The sequence below is a fragment of the Lathamus discolor genome, chromosome 10, assembly GCF_037157495.1.
Source record: "Lathamus discolor isolate bLatDis1 chromosome 10, bLatDis1.hap1, whole genome shotgun sequence".
Lineage (NCBI taxonomy): Eukaryota > Metazoa > Chordata > Aves > Psittaciformes > Psittacidae > Lathamus > Lathamus discolor.
In genome coordinates this window covers 19,624,875-19,646,961 of record NC_088893.1, presented here as the reverse complement: position 1 = coordinate 19,646,961, position 22,087 = coordinate 19,624,875, and the positions used below count along the sequence as shown (strand labels likewise).

At 50.9% G+C, this 22,087-nt stretch overlaps 1 protein-coding gene across 2 annotated transcripts; it reads right to left on the bottom strand.

The window, feature by feature from the left end:
- Nucleotides 1-3,042: 3,042 nt before the first annotated feature.
- Nucleotides 3,043-20,396, bottom strand: SLC22A4 (solute carrier family 22 member 4). Of its 2 annotated transcripts, XM_065690684.1 has the most exons (10): nt 19,987-20,396; nt 14,405-14,508; nt 13,286-13,440; nt 11,178-11,349; nt 9,849-9,975; nt 7,864-7,964; nt 6,690-6,904; nt 5,803-5,985; nt 4,082-4,217; nt 3,043-3,267 (listed from the first exon to the last, which is right to left on the bottom strand). In XM_065690684.1, the coding sequence occupies exons 1-10, from the start codon at nt 20,377-20,379 to the stop codon at nt 3,192-3,194; spliced, it is 1,662 nt and encodes a 553-aa protein (XP_065546756.1). In that variant the 5' UTR covers nt 20,380-20,396; the 3' UTR covers nt 3,043-3,191. The 2 variants fall into 2 exon arrangements, with proteins under 2 accessions (XP_065546756.1, XP_065546758.1); XM_065690686.1 differs by lacking the exon at nt 14,405-14,508 and having other exon boundaries at nt 11,178-11,240.
- Between the last annotated feature and the right edge of the window lie 1,691 nt (nt 20,397-22,087).

Here is a 22,087-nt window from a genome sequence, read left to right as displayed (position 1 = left end):
CGGGGGCAGGCGGCTCCCGGCGTGCCCTGCGCCCGCACGGAGGCGCGGCGGGGGCTCGGCTCCGGTTCCGGTGCTCTGAGGCCGGCCGCGGCCGGGGGAGCTGGGCCCGAGGGAGAGCCCGGGGCTGGCTGCGAGCAGCGCCTGGGCTTGTGCTGGCAGCGAGGGCCGAAGGGGCGAGCTCGATGCGCGGGGGGATGCAGAGAGCCCTGCGGGCGGGAGCGCTGCCGGTCCTCACGCTGCTCCCTGCCTGCCACCCTGGGGCCAATCCGCATTTCCGAGCAGCCTTTTGTGGATGGTATCTTCACCTCTGATTGATAGAAGCCACCTGTACACCTTTTACAGCGTTTTTGAATGCTTCTGTTTCAAAAGAGCTTTCATTCCCTGTTGGAATCATGCTTTCCACAGCTGTGAAAAATCTCCGAAGTGTGAAATGGACAAAATAGGAGTTTCATACATTTCGCACGTTATCCACGCTAAGTACATTTTAAACTACCTTTTTACACCTCTTTGCCCAAAGCGTTAAAGCGAGGAGACTTCCTCTTCAATTGCACTCCACACAGAAAGCAGGTTGTACAAAGCCAACGCACGTTTTATTACCATGAAGACATAAGCGAGTGGCAATTGCTACAGTTTCATACATGCTTTAGCACATCCAGTGAACCAGCCCAGGAGCAAAGGCTGCACAGAGAGACCCAGGTAGAGGTGACAGTGGTGACAGTTGAGGCACAGCCAACAGCCCCTGCAGTCAGTGAGAACGATCCCGCTGGTGCTTCCCTCCTGCCTTTCCCACTGAAGATCGCAGGGAGAGGCTTAAATAGCTCATAGCAACACATTTAACTTCTGCCAGCGGCTACTAAACCAGTGCTGTTTGCTTCAGCTTTATGATCAAGAGAACAGTAACTGGCCAGAAACCGGCACTTCAGATTCATCGCTGTTGGGTTCTTCCACAGACCATCGCTCTTTGGGGCTTGCGAGCCTGGGGAAGCCACTGGCAGAGGACAAAAATTCTCCTTGCAAACGCTTTATGAGCTGAAGCAATCCCCTTGTTTTTCACCATCCTCAGGCACCGTGAGGCCTTGTGACAACATCATGTACTTTTCAGTTATTCCACAGCTGGGAGAGATTTGTCTTTGTTTAAATGTGCCATTGAAAACACTGAAATGTGACCCCGGCTTGAGATCGAGTACGAAAAAGGAGACCGATTAAAACAAGGTATTTAAACCAAACCCCAACACAACCCTTTTTCTTATTTAAAAAAGGAAAAACAGGGTTTTTAAATTCCCACAGAGTTCAAGAGTACAAAAATATTTACTTTTTAGAAACACCCAAGCCTACAATCGCACAAAGTAAGTATCAACTTGATATGAAAATCTTCATAAAGATATGGCCACCTCTATTTAATCAAGTCAAACCTGTCCCACGCTGATACAAAGGCTTCGCTGACAAATGTAGTCGTGGCTAAACTGCTGTTCTATAGATTAACTTTGTAGTAAGTAAACCCAAGATTAAATACTGCTGATATCGCAGAAATTCCAGCTTGAGAAGGGATGAGAACATCAGCGGTTACAGGATAATGGTTGCCTCGCGTTACATTCATGGCAAAAGCCTAACTGCAGCAAACTAATGTGAAAGTAAATGGTATTTCTGCATCCCAAAGGGCAGCTTAAAGTAATTGCACAAATTCCTTGTACATGTTATAAAGCTTTATATTTGTGCTTGAACTTGGGAGGGAGAGCCTCCTTCCTATGCCCAGTGCCAGCACAAGACCAACTTGCCACAAACTCTCCCATTAGAGGCAAGACAGAATGATTTTGTTGGCCCTTACAGAAGTCAAATCATGGCTAATTGATACTCATAGGGTATAAAAATCAGTCTACCAGGTCTGATCGACTTTATGTGCCCAAGAACAGCATGCACTGCCAATAAATAGGAAAATAAAAGGTATTCTGTTATGTAGTGTTCATTAAACAGTAGTAGCACAACTCTAAGCTCTCCATTTGTTTTCATCCAGCCTAGTGTTGCTGAACTTAAATACATCCATAACCTGCAGGATCTGAAGAACAAAACACTGGACTTGGTGGTGGTTTGCTGGGTGTTTTTTGGTGTGAAAAAAACTGTGGTCCCAAATTAGCCCTTCTGTGGTTTTTCATAGGTGAACATCTCCAGAACAGAACATCAGATTTTTGTGAGCATCAAATCCCTTTTAAATCTGTAAATGGTACAAAGATTGTGCAGAGGCTTTTAAAACTGTCTTTGTACTTCCTGTGAAGGTACAGAATGATGTGGTATATCTTCAAATGAAATGCTTCGGAAAAAACACAACACCAAAAGATCTAAAAACCCTGCTTATGCCCATATACCATGAAACACCTGAAAGCTAAAAGCTGTTTGGATGGGATCACTGACTTGCTTAAGCCCATGTGTGTTCCGAAAGAAGGCACAGCCCCTCAGGTGGTCAGCAAGCTGTAGTCCTTACTCACTGTTAAAGATTCCCCCTCCATCCCCAAGGATACCAAATGTTTCATGAAGCCCAAGGATTTCAGTGGGCTCAGGCTTTATGAACAAGCATCAGCTTTTACAGGGACAAGTGGATCCCAGCTCCTGAGGAAGGCAAGCGACATCAAAAGAGACTCTGATGTCTTGTACGAATCCCACATCCTTACACTGAAGTGCATGTCTGCCTTGCTACAACTAAATCCTGATCCTACTTAGTCTATTAGGCTTTGGTCCCAGATTTCAAAGGAAGATCATCCCTTTGGGGGCACGTGCTGAGGTATTCAGAGACAGACCGCAGCTCCCCTTCATCCAGTCAACACACACAGTGAGAAAAACCAGGAGCATTACGTTCACTACCCTTTCTTTCCTTTAAGCAGCTTTCATTGAGTACCCAGCTAACTGGAGTCATTGCTATACTATTCCTAACACTCATTTCTAGCTTACTCCTTGAATTGTGTTTAGCACATGCAGGCCTCCATATCTCAGCAAGGGAGAAGCCCCCAGTTTCTGAATTACAGACTGAGAGTCCTACAGGACTAGACAGCATCTGTTAGTAAACTATGTATTTGGGTAGAGTAGTACAAGGGATAACAACTATGGTGCAGTAGCATTGACTGTTGGGTTTTCCTCTGGCAGAAGATGCATGCTGAGAAGATGTTGTTCTTCTTTCAGCCCCTCTGAGCGTGTGTCCTTCTTCACAAGGGTGTTACCAGAACCTTAGGACTCTCCTTTGCATTCCTAATGCCGGTGGTTTGTTGCCCGTTTCTGAAACTGAAATCAAGTAAAAGACTGAGAAGCCAGAGAACATTTTACAGGGTGTCATCAGACACTTCCCCCTCCTACCACTAAAATAACCATGTTACACCACCAATAGAAGCATTAGGGAAAATGGAATGCTCTGTAAATGACACCTTTCTGGATGGCAGAAGTAGTGCAGCAAAACAACACTGGGAACTTGAACATAATTCACTGTAATTCAGCTGCTTCAATCTATTTATGCAAGATGCCTGCTGCTCCCAAGAATTTCCCTCCCCGATGGGAACTGGTAAACTGGTAGCCTCCCAAATGAAAGAGGCTAGAGAACTGCAATCCTGTGTTTAATTTGGAGTGGTACCTAATGAACTTACACTGAAAGAGTGAAGCGCTTCGGAATGTACGACATCCCACTAAATGAATAGCTTAAATGAAAAGTCAAGGAGAGCGAGTGCTAGAAAAGGATTGAAAGTGTTGGGAGATAGAAAGCAGCAGCCTGAAGGTGATGTGAGGGTCAGCCTTGCTTTCCGGGTGCCCACTTTCAAGCACAGCAGCTCTCAGGTTCACTTTGAAAGATCTGATGTTTTGAAGTGGATCTGATGAAACAGAATCATAGACACACGGAATGCTTCAGGTTAGAAGGGACCTTAAAGCTCATCCAGTTCCAACACCCTGCCACAGGCAGGGACACCTTCCACTGGAGCAGCTTGCTCCGAGCCCCATTCAATCTGGCCTTGTTTACTGATTTACATCTTTACTGATTGTGAAAAGGGACTATGCAGAAAGAGGTGCTGAATTCTCGTGATGATGGGATGAAGGAAAACCACCTTACCACTTCACCTTCAGCATCTGCTCAAAGCTCTCAGGCAGGGAATTGCCGTAGCTCTCCGGGAGAAACAGGGTAAGAATCCCAATCAGCACAGTCAGGCTTCCCATCAGGATATATGGGAGATATTTGTCATAGGCATCTGTAAGAACATAGGACACGACAGTAGTACTTGATGTGCACAACCAACAACCCCATGGGTAAAATTTATATTCCGAATTATTGCTGGAATGCAGAATTAATTGGGAATTATTAGCTGAACTCTTCATAAATATCAAAGGTGAATCCAAAAGCAATTTACTTCTGTTATCTGTCTGGAGACGTTTTCAGTTTTAAAACTACAGCGTGCACTCGAGGATAATCAACACCCACCATTGGTTTCATGCCATCCCCCATGTCTGGGTAGCAGCTAATAGGATTTTTGTACACTTCCAGCTGGGATAGCCAACATCTCTGCAAGGTAACAGCTCTGCTGGGATCATTGCTGGAGCCTTCAATACTCCTCTGTCATCAGGAACCAAATCCTCCGTGAAATAATTCAACATGAGGGAGGAGAAGTGCTCAAACAACCCAGCACTCATCAGCTGCCTGGGACTGTGCTTCCTGCTGGGCTTGTGCAAAAGAACAGGGCAATTACAGACTAATGGGCAGCTAACAGGGGAATCCTTGGTTACCTTCCTGACTGCACAGGGGGAGAGCATCAGGCCTCCCACGACAGACAAGAGGCTCTGACCTTGCTTTACCCAGAATATTATTTTGGACTAGAAGGCAGCGGCCCCTGCCAGGAGCCTGAAGCCAGCGCACAAGTGTTTGGGCAGGATGCAAGATCTTCAAGTCACAATAGCATGGCAAGGAAAAGGGATTAGCTAGGAGTTAAAGTATTTATGGTATAGGAAATACCAAACTGGACTTGGCCAGCTTTAAGTTGGTTTAGAGCAACATGCTTTATGATGTATGGAATAAACTAGCAGCAAAGTGAAGACCTCTGGGTATCGCACACAGAGTCAAAGTTTGTGATTTGATCTCTTCTGTGTTCATGAGCTGGATGAACTGCAAGGTCCTAATTTAGCTGTAGCAAAGATCAGCAGCTGACGAGTTTCTCCTAAAACCTCCTAAGGTTTAGGAAACTATTCTGATGACTGGAACAAGAGGGCTTTGGAACATGAGTTCTTTGAAAGGCTGAGCCTATGGAAACCTGGGATAAAAATAACCTCAGAAACCAACCAACAGTTTGGTTTAAAAACTGTTATTGTTACCTGTGCTGCAATAGAGACTGAAGACCCTAAGGCACACCACAGTCCTGCTGTCCCTTTTACTTCACATTTGCACTGTACAAGTATGAAATAAAGACCACGTATTCTCATTATTTTTGGTGCAGTTTGTTACACTCATACTGGGATGTAGACCTGAGACAACACAGGTGAGTTACAGATAGCAGGTAGTCTCCTCTCCCCTTTCCTGCCATGGTGAACCAGCAAAACCCCCTTAGCAGGACACCAGCAATATTCTGCTAGAGTCAGCAGATACTTCCACCCTTAATCTCCTAATCTCTGTTACCTCTTCCTGCCTACAACATATGGATCATTTCCATGTACAGACCCCAGGTGAGAGAAGGGACTTAAGAGACAACAAGTGAAGGGACTTAAAGCTGAACCTGCACTAAAGAAGCTCAGATAATTTCTCTGGGCAGTTGTGCAGCACAAAGCAAGGAACACAACATGTCTCACCCAGGTAAACAAAGTAAGGAGCAATGATGCTGCCCAGCCTGGAAGCGGTGGAAGTAGCTCCCACTGCCATGTTTCGCACTAGCGTTGGGTACAGCTCCACATTGTAGACGTAAAGCATTGAAAACGCAGCTGTGATGCCAAATTTCCCAAGCATCACCAGGCCCACAGACAGGACATTAAAATCTGGAGGAGAAAAAATAAAACCAAGGTGAATAAACAACATCCTGCGCTTACTACTTGTATTTCTTCCATATCCCAAAGATCAGATCACTGGGTTTTCCCAAGTGGTGGTGGTTTTGGTTTAATTATTGAATGCATTATACATTTTGCATATATATATATGTATGTGTGTATATAGAAAATTGTACTGTGTATTAGCCCCATCCCTAGATGACTTGGCTCCAAACTTCCCACTGAACACAATGTAGATGCTCAGGTTATTTTGTACTGTTCAGATTTTGGTTGTTTCCAAGTAAAACAGCATTCTTGAAATGGAACAAAACTGGATTACACAGCAGTAAAAGACAAGCTTAAATCCACCCTTTTCCATCAAATCCTGCAGAGATTTACACACAGTGAAATCTGGAAGACTTGCAGGGTTTTTTAGCCTCTATGCACAACCAGATAAATCACAGGACACTTTTGGCTCTCATTTTACAATTCCAGGTTCCCCTGGGCTATAAAAAGCTCAGTAATTTGACACAATAAATGACAGCCGTGCATGAGTCAGCATCTTCATAAAACCACATCACGGCTGCAAGTGATCAGCACAAACTTGACTTCAAATCCTAAATGTGATGACGGTTTCCAGCAATTTTACAGAACTATTAGTGCCATAAACCATTTGTAACATCTTATGTGCTCAAGTCATGTATTGAACCTTGTACCTGCAGGAACCAGCTGAATGAAGAGGACAACACCTCCCCCTAAAAAGAAGATGCCAGCTAAGGAGTAGCGCCGGGGGAGGCAGCGGAGGAGGAGCCAGGCAATCACGTAAGCTGGAACTTCAATCACAGCCGAGAGGAAGCAGTTGATGTAGGCATTTCCATGCCAGTTTGGAGTGCTGAGGGACAGGCCAAAGTAACCAACTGATGTGAAGAACCTGAGGAAAGCAGTAAACCCAAATGATTCCAGAAACACCGGTCTCTGAACGCCTCCAGTGTTGCCTCAGATGTTGTGACAAAAATAGGATGCGCCACTAAGCCATGGGCATCGCGGCATCCCCATCTTTCTAATTCTGCCATCCCTTCCAGTGACCATATCCACAGCGGCTGGAAGAGACCTCTGATTTCTCTGTCCTTCCTGCATACAATATACCAAGTAAAAGGCTTTGTGCAGGTCGCTCACAAAGGCTTTTCACTACAATGGAGTCATTAATGGCACAGTGAAGTAACTCTGGAAAGCTTCCCATGCCAACTACATTCCTACTTGTAGCCAACTCCAGTGACAGGATCTCCCACCCTCAGCAGTTCCGTTACATCTTATTTAATCTTCATGAGAGCTGGATGTTCAGGTTTCAAATCTCAGGAATGCCTTACTCTGGCATGCCAAGTGTGCTAGCCAGTTCCTTTCTGCTGGGGGAAGTATGTACAGGAAAGGGTCCTCGTTTGTCTATATGGTATTATTGGGTCCTCATTCCTTGTGGCTGCCCAGACAGGGACCAGGATCTCACTGAGACGGGCAGTGTACAGAAACCAAACAAAACCACCGGCCATGGGTCTGCTTCTTGTTATGCTACTGAGTTGCTGCCTTTGCTTCAAGGAGGACATTTCTCTTCAAACAGTGATTACAGAGTTGGGAGCTTCTTTAAAGAAACCAAAGCAACAAAATTTGCAATACGCGAGCTGTTACCTATCGTTTCCTAACTATTTTACATCTAAGTCGATGCTGTTCTCTCCATACTCTTGTGGATTAGTGCAGTGTGGGTGCAAGGACACTGAGGGCCAAGGACCATGTGGATGGGTTCTGAGGCTTAGACTTATTATCTAAACCTGTGGCATGTGCCCTCAAATCAGAAAGCGTTCTATTGCCTGGGTACTGTAGGAATACACATTTCCTTACCACAAAAGTAATGACATAATAGTAATAGTTGCAATGTTTCGGGTTCGAAATAGGTCCAGAAGGATAGCCTTCTGCTGCTGCTGAGGCTTCCAATCCTGCATCTGAAGGAAAGAGGAAAACAAGACCAAAACATTCCCACACACCTGAGAGCAAAGCAACCTCTGCCACCCACAGGCCTGGGCAGTTACGATGTTATGACTCTATCAGGGGATAACCAGTGAGCCCAAGCGCTGCTTCTGCACCAGGGAGGGCAGTCCTTAGGTAAAGCTTGTGTGCACCCACTGTACTCGTGGTAGTTTCCAGGTTTTTGTTATAAGAAAGGTAGCACTGAGACCACTGCTCCTGCTGACTAATGAAAAAGGTGCCAGCTGACAAGACAGACACATCAACATTTCCTTACGGATCTAACATAGAGCTTCCAGGAGTAACCTCATTACCAAAGGCACTGTCTGTGCACTGTCCACTCGACTCTTCCGCTCAACCTTCACAAACAACGGGAAATCAATGCAGAAAACCACCCAGCTCTGCTGCCTGTGGGGAGGATGGATGCCAGCGCTCAGCACAGCGGCATCATTGGAGACAGAGGGTCCAGTTTAAGGCTTCAAGCTGAAATCTTCTGGGTGGCATTAGGGAGCTCTTCTGCCTGCATGGAGAGTCCTTGCTGAGACAAAGCCAGGCTTCCCCCCGAGCCCAAAGAAGGAACCACCCTGGTCCTCCCTATGGGGCTACCCAGTGGATTTCCTTTCCTAGGAAGAGAGGATGGCTTCCAAGGAATGTCTTTATAGCAGCGTTTGAGAAATACTTCCAACGGAGGACTTCATGTGCAGACATCATCCTCAGGCTTTGGTGGACAGGTGCTTTGGCACACAAGATTCCCATGCAGTAAAGGACAGAGAAGCTGCTGCTTGCTCTCACAAATACACAGGAGTGATGGAAAGCAAAGCACTTACTGGAGCCTGGAAAGTCATGTCCAGCACGAAAGACATCTGACCTCTGGCTGTGAAGTAAGGAAAATGCTTTCCCATGGTTTCTGTAGGATGAGCTTCCCATCGCTGGAATATGCACTTCGGTTTACACTCGAGCATACACTTGGAAAAGGGATCTTCAGCAGCTCAGCCAAAGTGTGAACATGACATTGAAGGGATGGATCCGGCCCATGGGAGGTGCAGCACGCAGCATCTTCCTTGCAAAGGAGCACACAGTGCTTTGTTTTCTGCTCCATCAGGGGACATCAGGCGGCCCAAAATGCAGTGAAGTGAGATCTCACATACAGACACACGGGTATTACTGATGCGTGACTGGTTTCTTTGCACAGGAGAAAGGTTTGTGCTTCTTCAGGAGCTCCAGCCAGGGCAGAGCCACTAGAGGGGGAGATGAGCCCAAGAACTAGCCATCGTGCTGCTGCTGAGCAGCTCCCCGGCTTGCTGGGGCTGTGCTGGGCTTTCTCCTCTTAACCAATACGTGTGAAACACAGCAGAAAAACAGACCTGAAGAGCTTGATCTTCTTCACCACCATCGCTGCTTGTGGTTTTCATGTGCCCGTGTAGCACTGGGGTGCTTTGGTTTGTGCCACCCAGCCGCAGCACGTGTGGGTGCTGATTTAGGGTCCCCTGCACAGCCTACAAAGGGTGGCTGTTAAGGTGCAAATCCCTAACACCACAACCAAGCTGAAAGGGGGACAAACACATCCTCCTCGGGTCTTCCCAGCACCAAAGGCTGAAGCAACCTGGGTCACCCTTGCTCTGAAAATCACAACCAAGCACTGCTGAGGAGGAGAATTTCACCGTAAAAAACAGACAAATAAAAGCCCCTCTGGCTTCTCATTTTGAACTCCCTAACCCAGCACTTACCTCGCACCAACAGTCACTGCCAGCCCGGAAGAGCTGCCGGTGCAAACCATTTCTGTGCTGGCATCTCCCCACAAGTGAACGGGCCACAGGGGGAAGGTTCTGGTGAGGTAAAGCACCAGGACATGTGAAACATACCTCTGCAGTGTCAAAAAGCACTTCTGGGGCTGGCACACCATTTATCTTTGCAGCCTTTCGGATAATAACTTCTGCCTCCTTGTACCTTCCCTGGGAGATCAGCCACCGAGGGGATTCAGGAATGATCCTGCAATGGGTTTCACAATAAACGACTCAACGTTTCTCACACAGAGTTATTAAAACCACATGTATCGTCTCTATGAGTTCCACGCTCAGCTCACAGATTGCTTGCAGCAGAAGGCAGTCAGCACAGAAGCACATGGGCAATGTAATTCATGGATTTGTCCCACCGGGATCAATGGGAGAATTCCGGTCTATGGGATGTGTTTATCCTCGCGCTGAAGTAGATGCACGCTTGCCCTTGTCCTGGGTGGTTGGTTTTTAAGGGGTAATTGATGCCCAGCAGACAAACCCCAGATGTCACCAGGCAGAAAGCAAAGGTGGGGGTACCTTAGCCATTGGTGAGCAAAAATGTTCCTAGGGAAGCACACACAATGTGGAAATGCTCCAGCTATGCACAGGGTATATGCAAAGGCTCTGTGTCATGGGAACCTTCTATACAAACCTCACAGTTTACCATAGCAGCGATGGGCGAGTGAGGGTGCACCTACCCGTCACCAGTGCTCCAGAGCAGGGAGGGGTGAGTGCAGTGGAAAGACGAAAGGAAACATGGACTCAGCTACCAAGAGGACAGCGTGGGATGGCTGAGAGGAGCAGGGGAAGGAAGAGCCAACCTTTGGCTTAACCAGATGCTTATATAGGCTGAAGGAGCTCACAAATCAAGGTCCTGCTCCAGCAGCCAAAGCCAAGGCTGGGAGAGCCTGTGGGAGAGGGCTGGCCTGCGACTTAATGACATTGAGTGCAATGAACTGCTTAATGATAGCAGGTGCCATAAACTGCTGCGTGCAAGAGAATGGGCTCAGCCTGTCACTGAGGTGCCCGAGAAGCTGTGGATGCTAAGGCCAGGTTGGATGGGGCTTGGAGCAAGCTGCTCTAGTGGAAGGTGTCCCTGCCCGTGGCAGGGGGTTGGGACCGGATGGGATTTAAGGTCCCTTCAACCCAAACCAGGCTGGGATTTTAGTACCAATCAGCAAGAGAATCCACACTAAAAAACAGCTTATATTAAAACAGGAAGGAAGCAAAGTTAGAACAAATCACACAGTGGTACTACAGGGGTAAACCTAGAGGTGGTTAGCAGCGTCCAGAGCTACAAATCAAACACAGCATTCCCAAGTGCTCTGGAAAGCCAATGCACAAGTGGCTTCAAGCACAGGGCCAGCACCAGCAGGGCTCTGCAGGTAGTTAACTTCACTGAAAAGCGGTACTCACCACCAGAGCGGGATGCAGAACAGCCCGGGGATCGTGAGTGCCAGCAGCAGCATCCGCCAGTCTCTGATGAAGTAAGCAAACAGTGGCAGCAACATGTAGCCAATTGCAAAAAATATGCAAATTCCTAATGTAGAGAATATAATACGAACTGATTTGCCCAGGATTTCTGTTCCTGTTCAAAACAAGGGAGGGTGGATTAGCATCACTCGATACTTTACTGCATTTATGAGAAAGTTAAGCTAAACAGTCTTAGGAAGGAGCAGCACAACACAACCCACCCAGTACAGAAAAGCTGCTGGGAGTATTGGGGACCTTCAGATGAAGGAGTGACTTCTGTTTGCTTTGGTTAATGCACTGTCCGAGATGGAGAGGAGCAGGCAGGGAATGGTCAGCAGCCTTTCAGGAGCCTTTCCCACATGCTTGTCTAGGACATAACCTGCTCCTGCACTGAACCCATTGGGATCTAAGATGTTAAGTTCACTGCTGAGTGCTTCAGGTGTGACGTGGGATGAAAGGATGTGAATTACAGCGAGATGGAAACAAACTTAATGTTTATTGTTTGGAACAGAAGGCTGAATGGTGGACCGGCACAACACAGGCTGTAGGATACCACCAGGGAAGATGCCATCATCTAACAATGCTCCTGCTGCAGTAGCCAGGTAGCAGCCCATGAAAGCATCCTACAGCCATTGCGTCATGTACAGGATGCGGTTAAAAAACTTCTCTATAGACTTTTGCCACCATCTCTGGGAGGAAACTATTCTCATGAAGATGGAAGCAATAGTGCTAAGGGCAGGAAGAGCCCTGGAGGCTGGAGCAGGGTCTGTGTTATGCATAGGGCAGCAACCCAGGTTTGGATGCTGGAAGCTGGAATGACAGGAGAACCCTGTGCTGAGGTGGCCCCTTGAAAAGGCAAACACTTGGTGATGGTGGGTGCCAGGGCTGCAGCACAGCCAGCATCAATTATATGTGCCCGTGTCACTGCTTTCCCATGGCGGGCACTCGCTCTGGCTCCATCAGCTCCACACAGGAGTTAACTTCCAGGACAGGGGGAGCAGTGGCATTGGGATGGCAATAGCAACGGCAAGTGATCTCCCTGCTGCTGACAGCCTGACCTACTTAATCCTCCCTCCACCACTGGCAGCAGTGACTCACGGCTGCCCCGGGGACATGATGGTGCATCCCCTCCACAGCACCGATTTCACATCATGTTCTTCTGCTCTGTTTCCCCCCCCAGCATTAAAGCTTCATGGGGTAGGAAAGAACAGCATTAACTATTGGGTTTTCATTTAGACTAGCTCATATTAAGAAGTACAAATTGTAATACTAATGCAACTGGTTGAAAATACCTACATTTAAAATACCTAAATTGGCTACCAATACCTAAAGGGGCCAACAAGAAACCTGGAGAGGGGCTTTGGACAAGGGCCTGTAGGGACAGGCCAAGGGGAATGGCTTGAACCTGCCCGAGGGGAGACTGAGCTGAGCTCTTAGGCAGAAGCTCTTCCCTGTGAGGGTGCTGAGGCGCTGGCACAGGGTGCCCAGAGAAGCTGTGGCTGCCCCATCCCTGGCAGTGCTCAAGGCCAGGTTGGACACAGGGGCTTGGAGCAAGCTGCTCCAGTGGAAGGGGTCCCTGCCTGTGGCAGGGGCTGGAGCTGGAGGAGCTTTAAGGTCCCTCCAATCCAAACCAGGCTGGGGCTCTGTGGTATCAAAACCTGACACAAACACATACATACACACAAGACAGCTCTTACAAATCGCAGCTCCCACCCGAGGCCTGCATCAGTCATCCCCATAATTCCCTCCGACAGGGAGGAACCCGAATGCCTTCTCTATCTCAGACCTGCTTCTGCTGATAACAAACCCTGAACACTGCCTTGAACTTCTTCTCCAAAGAAGAAAGAAATAGATCTTTCTTTAGGGTCTTCTTGCTCTCTTCCTTTCCTCTAAACCTATAGGAAATACAGGCTTGAGCAAATAGTTCACACGGGCCTAAATTAGGAATTGTACCAATGAGGCTTCACCGCTGTCTAAATAAATGCTCAGAGGGGAAAAGAAAATGACGGTACATGAAGCAAGTATTGAATCCAGTGCAGACATGTTCATACCCAGTATGAAGGCCACCACGTAGTTTGAGATCTGCCCCATTCCCACTATGAGAAAGAGCACTGTGAACATCTCCCAGCTGATGGAGAAGATCTGCAGGAAGCTGAAGGCAGTCTGCACGGCCATGGTCAGAAAGAGGATGTTCTTCCTGCCAAACCTGTTGGAAAAGAGAGATTGCTACTGAAACAGCATGTAGTGGTGGAGAGGGGCTGCGTGAGAGAGCAGGAGGGAGCACAAGCAGCCAACCTCAAGCAATGCAGCTCGGCACGACCTGAGGTTTGGTTTGTCATAAAGAATTCTGGTTATTAGTTTCATAAGCACTAAAAATGTTTTCATTTCCAAGATGCAGGAAAACAACCAAGAAGAAAAAGGAAACTTCAGGGAGCCACTAGACAGAGCCCAGACTACACTACATAGGTGAGACACGTGAAGATTTCAAGCCACACAGCTGAAAGTTAGGAAGCGATGGCTTCTAGGCTACTGGCATCTATACATTGCAACACCATTATGCTCTGGATGTATTAAATGGCTTTACCAATGGGTTTCGGTCTGAGTAGTCATTGTACCCTTTCTCTCACCTACCCCTCTGCATTAGGATTCCACAGCATTGCCTTATGGGAAGGTAAGAGCAAAAGCAAGGTTATGTTCAGGTTTGCACACCCAGGGCTGCTGCCCTGTGCATTGATGCTGCCCAGGGTACCCCACCAGCAGCAGCCCTTGACTTAGGAGAGGTTTCTGCAGCAGCAGAGGGAAACCCCTCAGCTGCAGGCTCAGAACATTCCCTTCACTGACAAAACACTTCCAAAGCAACTCAGTGAACAGCTCACAGAGAAGGTGCTGGGCTCTGGGGGATGCTGACGGGGCACACACGCCTTGTCTGATGCTCCCAGCGGGCACATGGCACCAGTGGGATTTAGTGATTATCTCGTCTCCCTTTCAAACAGTAACACCGACTGACTTCGGCACCGGGGCAGGAGTCAGGAGACTAAATTCAGATCACATGGAACTTAATGCTGGTGGCTTTAGGATTAAGATTCCCATCGAGTTTGGAAGCCTCTCTGCTGAATACCCAGGGGAGCACAGTGGCTTTTATGGCTTCCTCATCAACAGGCCTGTGTTACCTGTCTGAGAGCTGCCCTGAGATGAAGGAGCCGATGAGGACTCCCATGAAGAACAGGGATGTGGTCAGCGGGGCTTTCCAGTCATCCTCACACACCAGGTTCCACTGCAAGAGAAGAGGCTGTGCTCAGACACAGCCATAACGCTCATCCAGGCACAGGGGTTATGGGCTGGAGACAGGCACTTTTCCACATAATTTAATTCCATTTCCCCACACCCACATTTCCACCCGTCCCTGGCACCAGCACTCGTTTCCACAGTGAAAGTCACCGCTCAATGCCCTGTTAAAGAACAGGCAAGCCCCATCAGGCCAAAACGCTGGCAGCCATCTGATGGGACCCCATCGCCTCTGAATGCCAAACCTGATGGGCAGTTGGTGTTTGCAGCCCGGGGGCTGTCCTGACCCCATTTCCAGCACCATCTCCTCACCACACACCCCAACTGCCACATCAGACCCCCAACACCTAGGACATGGCTCCTCATGTCCCGAGATGCTCCCTATCAGGAAAGCAGGGTGATGGAAGGGGTGAAGGACTGCGCTATCCCTGGCTAGGGACAGTTTTCAGTTCACCTGCTGCAATCCTGTATCTTCAGGGGTTGACAAACCATACGCAGACAATGCACAGAATGAAATTTCTCCTCCTGCCCTAATGTGTTTCCAACTTCCTTTCCATCCCCATAAACTGCAGGGCTCACTCACTGCCCATCGCTCAGCCTCACAACTGGCCCTGGCTGCGGCTGGAGGTTTAGGACAGGAGCCAACATGGAAACTTCCACCTCAGGCCGCTCATAACCCCGGGCAAGACAAATAATAGCAGCATCATGAGTCTCTGCCTGCTGAAGCTGGAGCCGTGGCTTGCTCCATCCCAGTGACTAATCTGCCAGCCAAGGCATGCCTGCTGGGAGCGCTCATGGATAGACTTCAAACATGTTAGTGTGGGATTAGATAATTCTACCACAGAAGGAAGCTAATCAGATCACAGATCAAAGTATAGCATCATTTTAATAATTAGCCATGCTGTCAGAGAGCGGGACATGGCACGCACCAGTGCTGGCGGCATGGATGGGCTGAGCCATCGCAGCAAGCGGCAACGGAGCCTGGGCAAGGCATGGGCAATGGAGCAGAAACCTCCCCTCAGGGCTGCTCAGGATCCTCAGCTCAGCAACAGGCAACAAGAATGAGCAGCTTTTGGGCTGCAAAGAGATGCAGGTGCCATCTGACAGCACTGGGGGTCCTGCCATAACCAAACCATCAATGGGGTGATGGCCGGGCTTTGCTTCTGCTGCAGAACAAGGAGAAGGAAACCCCCAAGCAGGGAGGGATGCGGTGGTTCCTCCAGTTTGCTCTGGACTATAATTCAGGAATGAGCCGCAATCGGTGCCTGTTTTCAGGCAGAATGAATGGACCCTGCCAGCGGAGGGAAGCTGGGTACCTGTGCCCAGCTTGCAGAGTAGCACCAGCTACACGACAGAGAGATGAAGCGGGTTTAAGCACATAGCCCATGCCTCTTCCTGGGAAACACACACAGGGGCTTTAATTTGGGAACATGGAGATTTGAGGACTAAAATGTGCCTCCAAGAATGAAATCTGATTAATCATGGCTTTAAGCTGCCAGAGGGGAGATACAGATGAGATCTTGGGAAGCTCCCTTCCAACCCAAACCATTCTGTGATTCTATCAATAACAAAACGTTACTAATACAGTGTTAATAATAACAACAGCATCATTAAGACCTATGGCAGCCGTTTCTGGAAGATGGTTCCTCATCCCTGCTGGGAAGGAAGAGATGCTGCCATGAGCCCACCTGGGTGCACACCGGTGCTTATCTCCACTCTATTTGCTTGCATGGATGTGAGCACGTGGGTCAGGAACACTCGATATGGCCAAGGATGCTCACAGTGAAAAACACACACAGGGATGCGCTTCACATGGCAAAGAAAACCCATCCTGCTGCACTTCCCTTTCCCTGCTCTGGGAAAGCTGGTGACAAGGTGGTGGCAGAATTGGGGACCGATACAGACCATTCTTGGGGTGCTGAGCACCTTGCTCTAGGGCTGCCAGCGCAGCTCCTGCTTCTGGACCCTCAGGCTTCAGTCGCTCATGGTGAAGGGTCAGTGCTTTAAAATGCCTCCACTGTGCCAAAGGCACTTTGGCTGCAAAATAAACCCAGCTAAATAATAACTGCTTCTTGTGCTTCCTTGGTGCCAACTGCCTCCCACCCAGCTGTTCCCTTTGCCTTTTCCCAGGACAAAGGAAGAGCTGTGTGCAGGAACTCACTGTCTTTGACCAGAAAACACATGAACACATCAAATCCAGCTGATTCCACATATACCTCAATCTGCTGAGTGAAGAAACCACACCTCCTATGTTAGATCCAATGCCACCCACAGTACACAGGGATGTATCCAGCCCTACTCCATAGGTACACCTTGTCTTCTCCCAAAGTACCAGCCTCCCACCCCAGAGGCACTCGCTGTCACGAAGGCTCATGCCCTAGCACTGCACGGTGATGGAGCATGTGTCAACATGGGAAGACTTCACTTGTGCTTCCATGTACAGGGCTTTCAGTTACTCACTGCACACTGACTCCTTGCCAGCAGTACATGGGGGAAAGGGAAATTTAACTTCACTCTTCCTTAGAGGCTGCATCCATCACAGCCGGTGCAGAGCACACCATGACCCCGGAGCTGCAGCCCAGCCACAGCTACAGCATCTATAGCTACAACCTCCAAACTGTCTGTACTGGACTAATTACTCATTAACCAGAAAATAAGTAATTCTGTCATGTCCCTGCCTAAGCATACAGGGGAGCAAAGTGCATGTGAGCTTCCAAGGAAGTGCTTTGAACACGAGGAATAAGAGCTGCTCAAGAACAGCACTATTAAGGCATTGTGAAACTTGTCCCCCCTGCAGTTCCATACTCAGCTCTGAGGCCACCACCACACCAGGGGTGTGGACCTGCTCAACCTTAAAGCTCCTCCAGCTCCAACCCCTTCCACTGGAGCAGCTTGCTCCAAACCCCTGTGTCCAACCTGGCCTTGAGCACTGCCAGGGATGGGGCAGCCACAGCTTCTCTGGGCACCCTGTGCCAGCGCCTCAGCACCCTCACAGGGAAGAGCTTCTGCCTAAGAGCTCAGCTCAGCCTCCCCTCGGGCAGGTTCAAGCTGTTCCCCTTGGCCTGTCCCTACAGGCCCTTGTCCCAAGCCCCTCTCCAGGTTCCCTGCAGCCCCTTCAGGCACTGGAGCTGCTCTCAGGTCTCCCCTTCAGGAGCCTTCTCTTCTCCAGGCTGCCCCAGCCCAGCTCTCTTAGCCTGGCTCCAGGGCAGAGCTGCTCCAGCCCTCGCAGCAGCTCCGTCACCCTCTGCCCCGGCTCTTTTCAGCCCCCATCTGCATTTTTAAGACCAAGCAGATGACTGAGTCTGGGATCCTCCGTTCCCAGGGTTTAGCACGTCCCTGCACACCAAATACCTCGGATCTGGCATCTCCCAGCCTGTTCCCCTCAAGCAGCCGTAATAACAGGATTTGACGCAACTGCACAGCTCAAAACTCCCAGAGCTTAATCTTGTGCCATCAGGTTTTGCCCCTCCATTGAGTTCTTCAACTGAAGATGCTTTTTCACTGAGCTTTTCTGACAGCATGTCCTGGCCTGTCTGCCCTAATGCAGAGAAAAATGTTGGGCACAGAAATAATGAGCTCAACTTTAACAGAGCTGCTTCTCCACAGGGTTTCATCGGCGCCTTGTTTTCCTGCTTTTGAAACCAAATTCTGTGTGTTTTCCAAACGTCCATGGCAATCCGAAAACAAAACAAGTATCCTTCTTTTCCATCTGGCTCGCAGATGGGAACCTGGCACTCGGCTTCCATCCCTGAATGCGCTATTTGCTCTATGGCATGCCGCAGGTCCCATGGCAAACCTCACTGCTGCATCCCATCAAGTCTGGCATGAACGCCTCTTGTTTGGCATCTACCAACCGAACTGTTTGCTGCTTGGTAAGAAGGAAAAGCGTTTCTCCTCTTTTCCTTCCCTTGCAGCCTCCCTCAGAACGACTGACTCCAAACCAGAGATTCCAAGTTCACAGCCACCATGGGATAACCTGGCTGTGCTCTGGCACTGAGCACCACGGCACTGCCCAGATACACCGGGCATGTCCATGTGCAGCAGTGAGCTGCTGCTATGGTTCACCCAAGGCCAGGAGCTTCCCAAGCCTTGATTTGATGTTGTGAGGGCTCCCCGGTGACCGAGCGCTGCTGCCAGCACAAATGCCAGGAGATAGGCACACGCAAGTGTCACACATGCCAATGGCATCGCTCTGGGCATGTGAGAGGAGGCTGCATCCCTGCCCTCCCCTACCCTGCCGCTGTTCTCTGCTGCCTCCCTTCTCCGCATGCTTCAGTGCAGCCCAGTCCGTGTCCACACACCCCAGTACAGACCCTGACCACATCCCCAGGGCACAGCCCTGCAGCCGCACACCCCCCAGCCAGGACCTGTGCCCCTGTGTTTTGGTGGCAGATGTTGGTGCTGATTTACAGGGATCCCAGAGAAGGGCCACACAACTGCTCCCACCAGTGCCGCGCACCCCAAGAGTGAGCCATCAGCGCATCCATCAGCAACCTGCAGCACGCTGCTCGTGCCTGCCAGCCACCAGACCCAAATGCTGCCTGGCATTGAGGATGAGCTGCTTTATTTTTAAACCCTTTCACACAACACTAAGCAGCAGCAGCTTCAGTGGAGCCGTGTTTTCCTTCTCTACCAGAGCTCCAGGCTCCTCACCAGCACAGGCAGAGACAGACACACATCCCTGCTGCTGCACAGCCAGGAAACCCAAACAAGCTGAACCTGACCGACCCATCACCATTCCACAGATGCTCTGTACAATTGAGGCCACTGTACAGACTTATACACCAAGCTGATGGCTTGGCCAGGACCAGGCTCACAACAAGCCCCATGTGCTGCAGACAGCGACCACAACGCCTGCCTTGCACATCTTGTCTCACCCAGCTCCTGGTGACCATGTCACCATGGCTGGCAGCTCTGGCACAGGGTGCTGGGGCCAGCAAGGGCCCATCGCTGCCCCGGATGCAGCCAGGCTGCTGCTGTGGTGATGGAAAAGCCTGGATGTCCCTTTGCAAAGTGCAACTGGGAACCAGTGATTCCATCAGGTGGAAAGTTTACCGGGGCAGTCAGCATGCCAGCAAAGGAAATGACCGGGCTTCTATTTAAAGCCTTGGCCTCCCCCTGTGCAGAAAAGCCCTCCCCAGACAAACAAGCTGCGGTTTCAATGGACAGTACAGCACGAGAGACCGGTGGCTCCTCCTGGGGGCCTGCACCCCATGTACCCCCCTTCACCCCGCTGCATCGCGGACCCATCCATCCGGACCCTCTCCCACGGGCACTTCACCCGCTGGTAGCTGCTCCCTGTTCGCCCCCTCCCAAGGCAGAACGAGCCCCCCAAAGCCCCGGCAGAGCCCGGCCGGACATACCCGGGAGCAACAGGGGGTGGATGGAGGGTACCAGGAGAAGGGTGGTGAGCACCGGGGGTTGGGGCGGGGGGGACCGGGGGTTGGGGGTCTCCGCGGCCGCGCACCTCGGTGACGATGGTGGAGCGGTAGACGTCTCGGCTGTACTCCCAGCCGTCCCGGCACGGCTCCTGCTCCAGCGACTCCAGCTCCACGTCGGAGCCGGGCCGCAGCCCCAGCGCGGACAAGTTGGTGAGCGCGGCCAGGCGGTAGCGGCGGCAGCGGCTCGGCACGGCCCGCCCGCCCCGCAGCTCCAGCGGGATGCTGGCGTTCAGCCACTCCGCGCTCAGGTTGGCCCCGCTGGGCACGACGCAGCGGTGCTCGGGGGTGCCGGCCAGGAACACGACCGACATCCCATTGAAGCCATTGGGAATGGTACTGGCGCTGAGCAGGAAGAAGACGAGACGCTGGAAGCGGCCCCATTCGCCCAGGAAGGCAGTGGCCGCATCGTAGTCACGCATGGCACAACGCGGGCACAACGCGGACCCTCCGCGGCTCTGCGCGCCCGCGGACACCCCAGCTCCTTGCTCCGCCCCGGACAGGCCCCGCCGGGCGGGGCGTCCGGCTGGTGCTGGGGGGGGGACTCCCGGCCCCGCAGGTCCCCGGTTGCCCCCCGGCTGCTCACGGAGGCGTTGGGGCCGTGAGAACGTGGCACGGATTTATTGCCGGCGGCTCCGGGACCCGCGGCCGGTACCGGAAGCTCCGCACCGTGCCCGGCCCCGCCGTGCTGCGGCCGGTGGGAGATGAACGCCCGCGGGCACGGGGAGCACCGGGCACCGGACCCAGGGCTGGAAACCCGGCGTTATCCGCTCCCGGTGTTGTTTCCCCGCCGTGCTTGCACTGCAGACAAGGTCAGCGGCGGCTGCGGCGGCGCCGGTCTCGGCGGAGGAGGTTTTTCTGTTCCGGTTCCCTATCCGTTAACGGTTACTGCTTTGCACATGACTCCGGGCTTTGCATGGACTCAGAGACATCTCAGACATGAGACAAGACTGGCGTCTGAAACAACTCAAGGGGCACTCAGACACGCGCGCTGTTCCTGCATCACCGGAAGATGCGGCTCCTTGGAGCAGTGTCATTCCCCACGGTGCCTGCTCGGGAATGGGGCAGTTTGCGTGTGCGGAGCTGAGGATGAGGGCAGGCTGGGAAGCATCTCTCCAGCAGAGATGATGCAAGGTTGTGTGTGTGTATGGAAGGTGGAGGAGCAGAGCGAGAAGCGATGACTGCGGCAATGCCTGGGAAGCAGAAGCAGATGGCAGCATTTATCCGAGCCATGCAGATATCTGCTGCTGCTTGGGATAAGGGATGGAGAGCCCACGTCATGCAGTAAATGGGGAAGGTCTGGATACCTCCTGCTTGGAGAGAGGCTGGAAGTGGCAGATGCTCACATGTGCTGGGCACTGGTGAGGCCGCACCTCGAATCCTGGGTTCAGTTCTGGCCCCTCACTAGAGGAGAGACATTGAGGGGCTGGAGTAGGGCCAGAGAAGGGCAATGGAGCTGGAGCAGGGCCTGGAGCCCAAGTGTGATGGGGAACGGCTGAGGGACCTGGGGGGTTCAGATGGAGAAGAGAAGGCTCAGGGGGGACCTGATGGGTCCCTGCAAGTGCCTGACAGGAGGATGGAGCCAGGAAGGGCTGGGCTCTGCTCCCAGGGAACAAGGGATGGGACAAGAGGAACCGGCCTCAAGCTGCACCAGGGCAGGTTTAGATGGAGCTGAGGAACAATTCCTGCCCCAGAGGGTGCTCAGGCATTGGAACAGGCTGCCCAGGCGCCACCATCCCTGGAAGTGCTCACACACTGTGTAGATGAGGCCTTGGCAGTGCTGGGGAACCGTTGGACTGGATGAAATTAAAGGTCTTTTCCAGCCCAGCCGATTCAGCCCAGAGCTGGAGCTGGCCCCAGTGATAAGAGCAGGGCAGGGGCTGATTTAGGTGATCAGGGCCTCGCAGGCAGCAGCTCTCAGCCTGCCCTGCCCTGCGGCTGTGCAGGAACCACCTAACACCAGGCAATGCATGCCTGCTCCGCCAGGAAATAAGGAATCGGGAGGGTATTGTCTTAAGCATTAATGCTAATGCAATCTTAATTCAGTCAACAGCAAGAGTTTACAGAGGAACAATTTGCAGTCCTAAGTGACTGTGGTTGGGCTGCACATTTAGCGTACCTAAAGAAAAG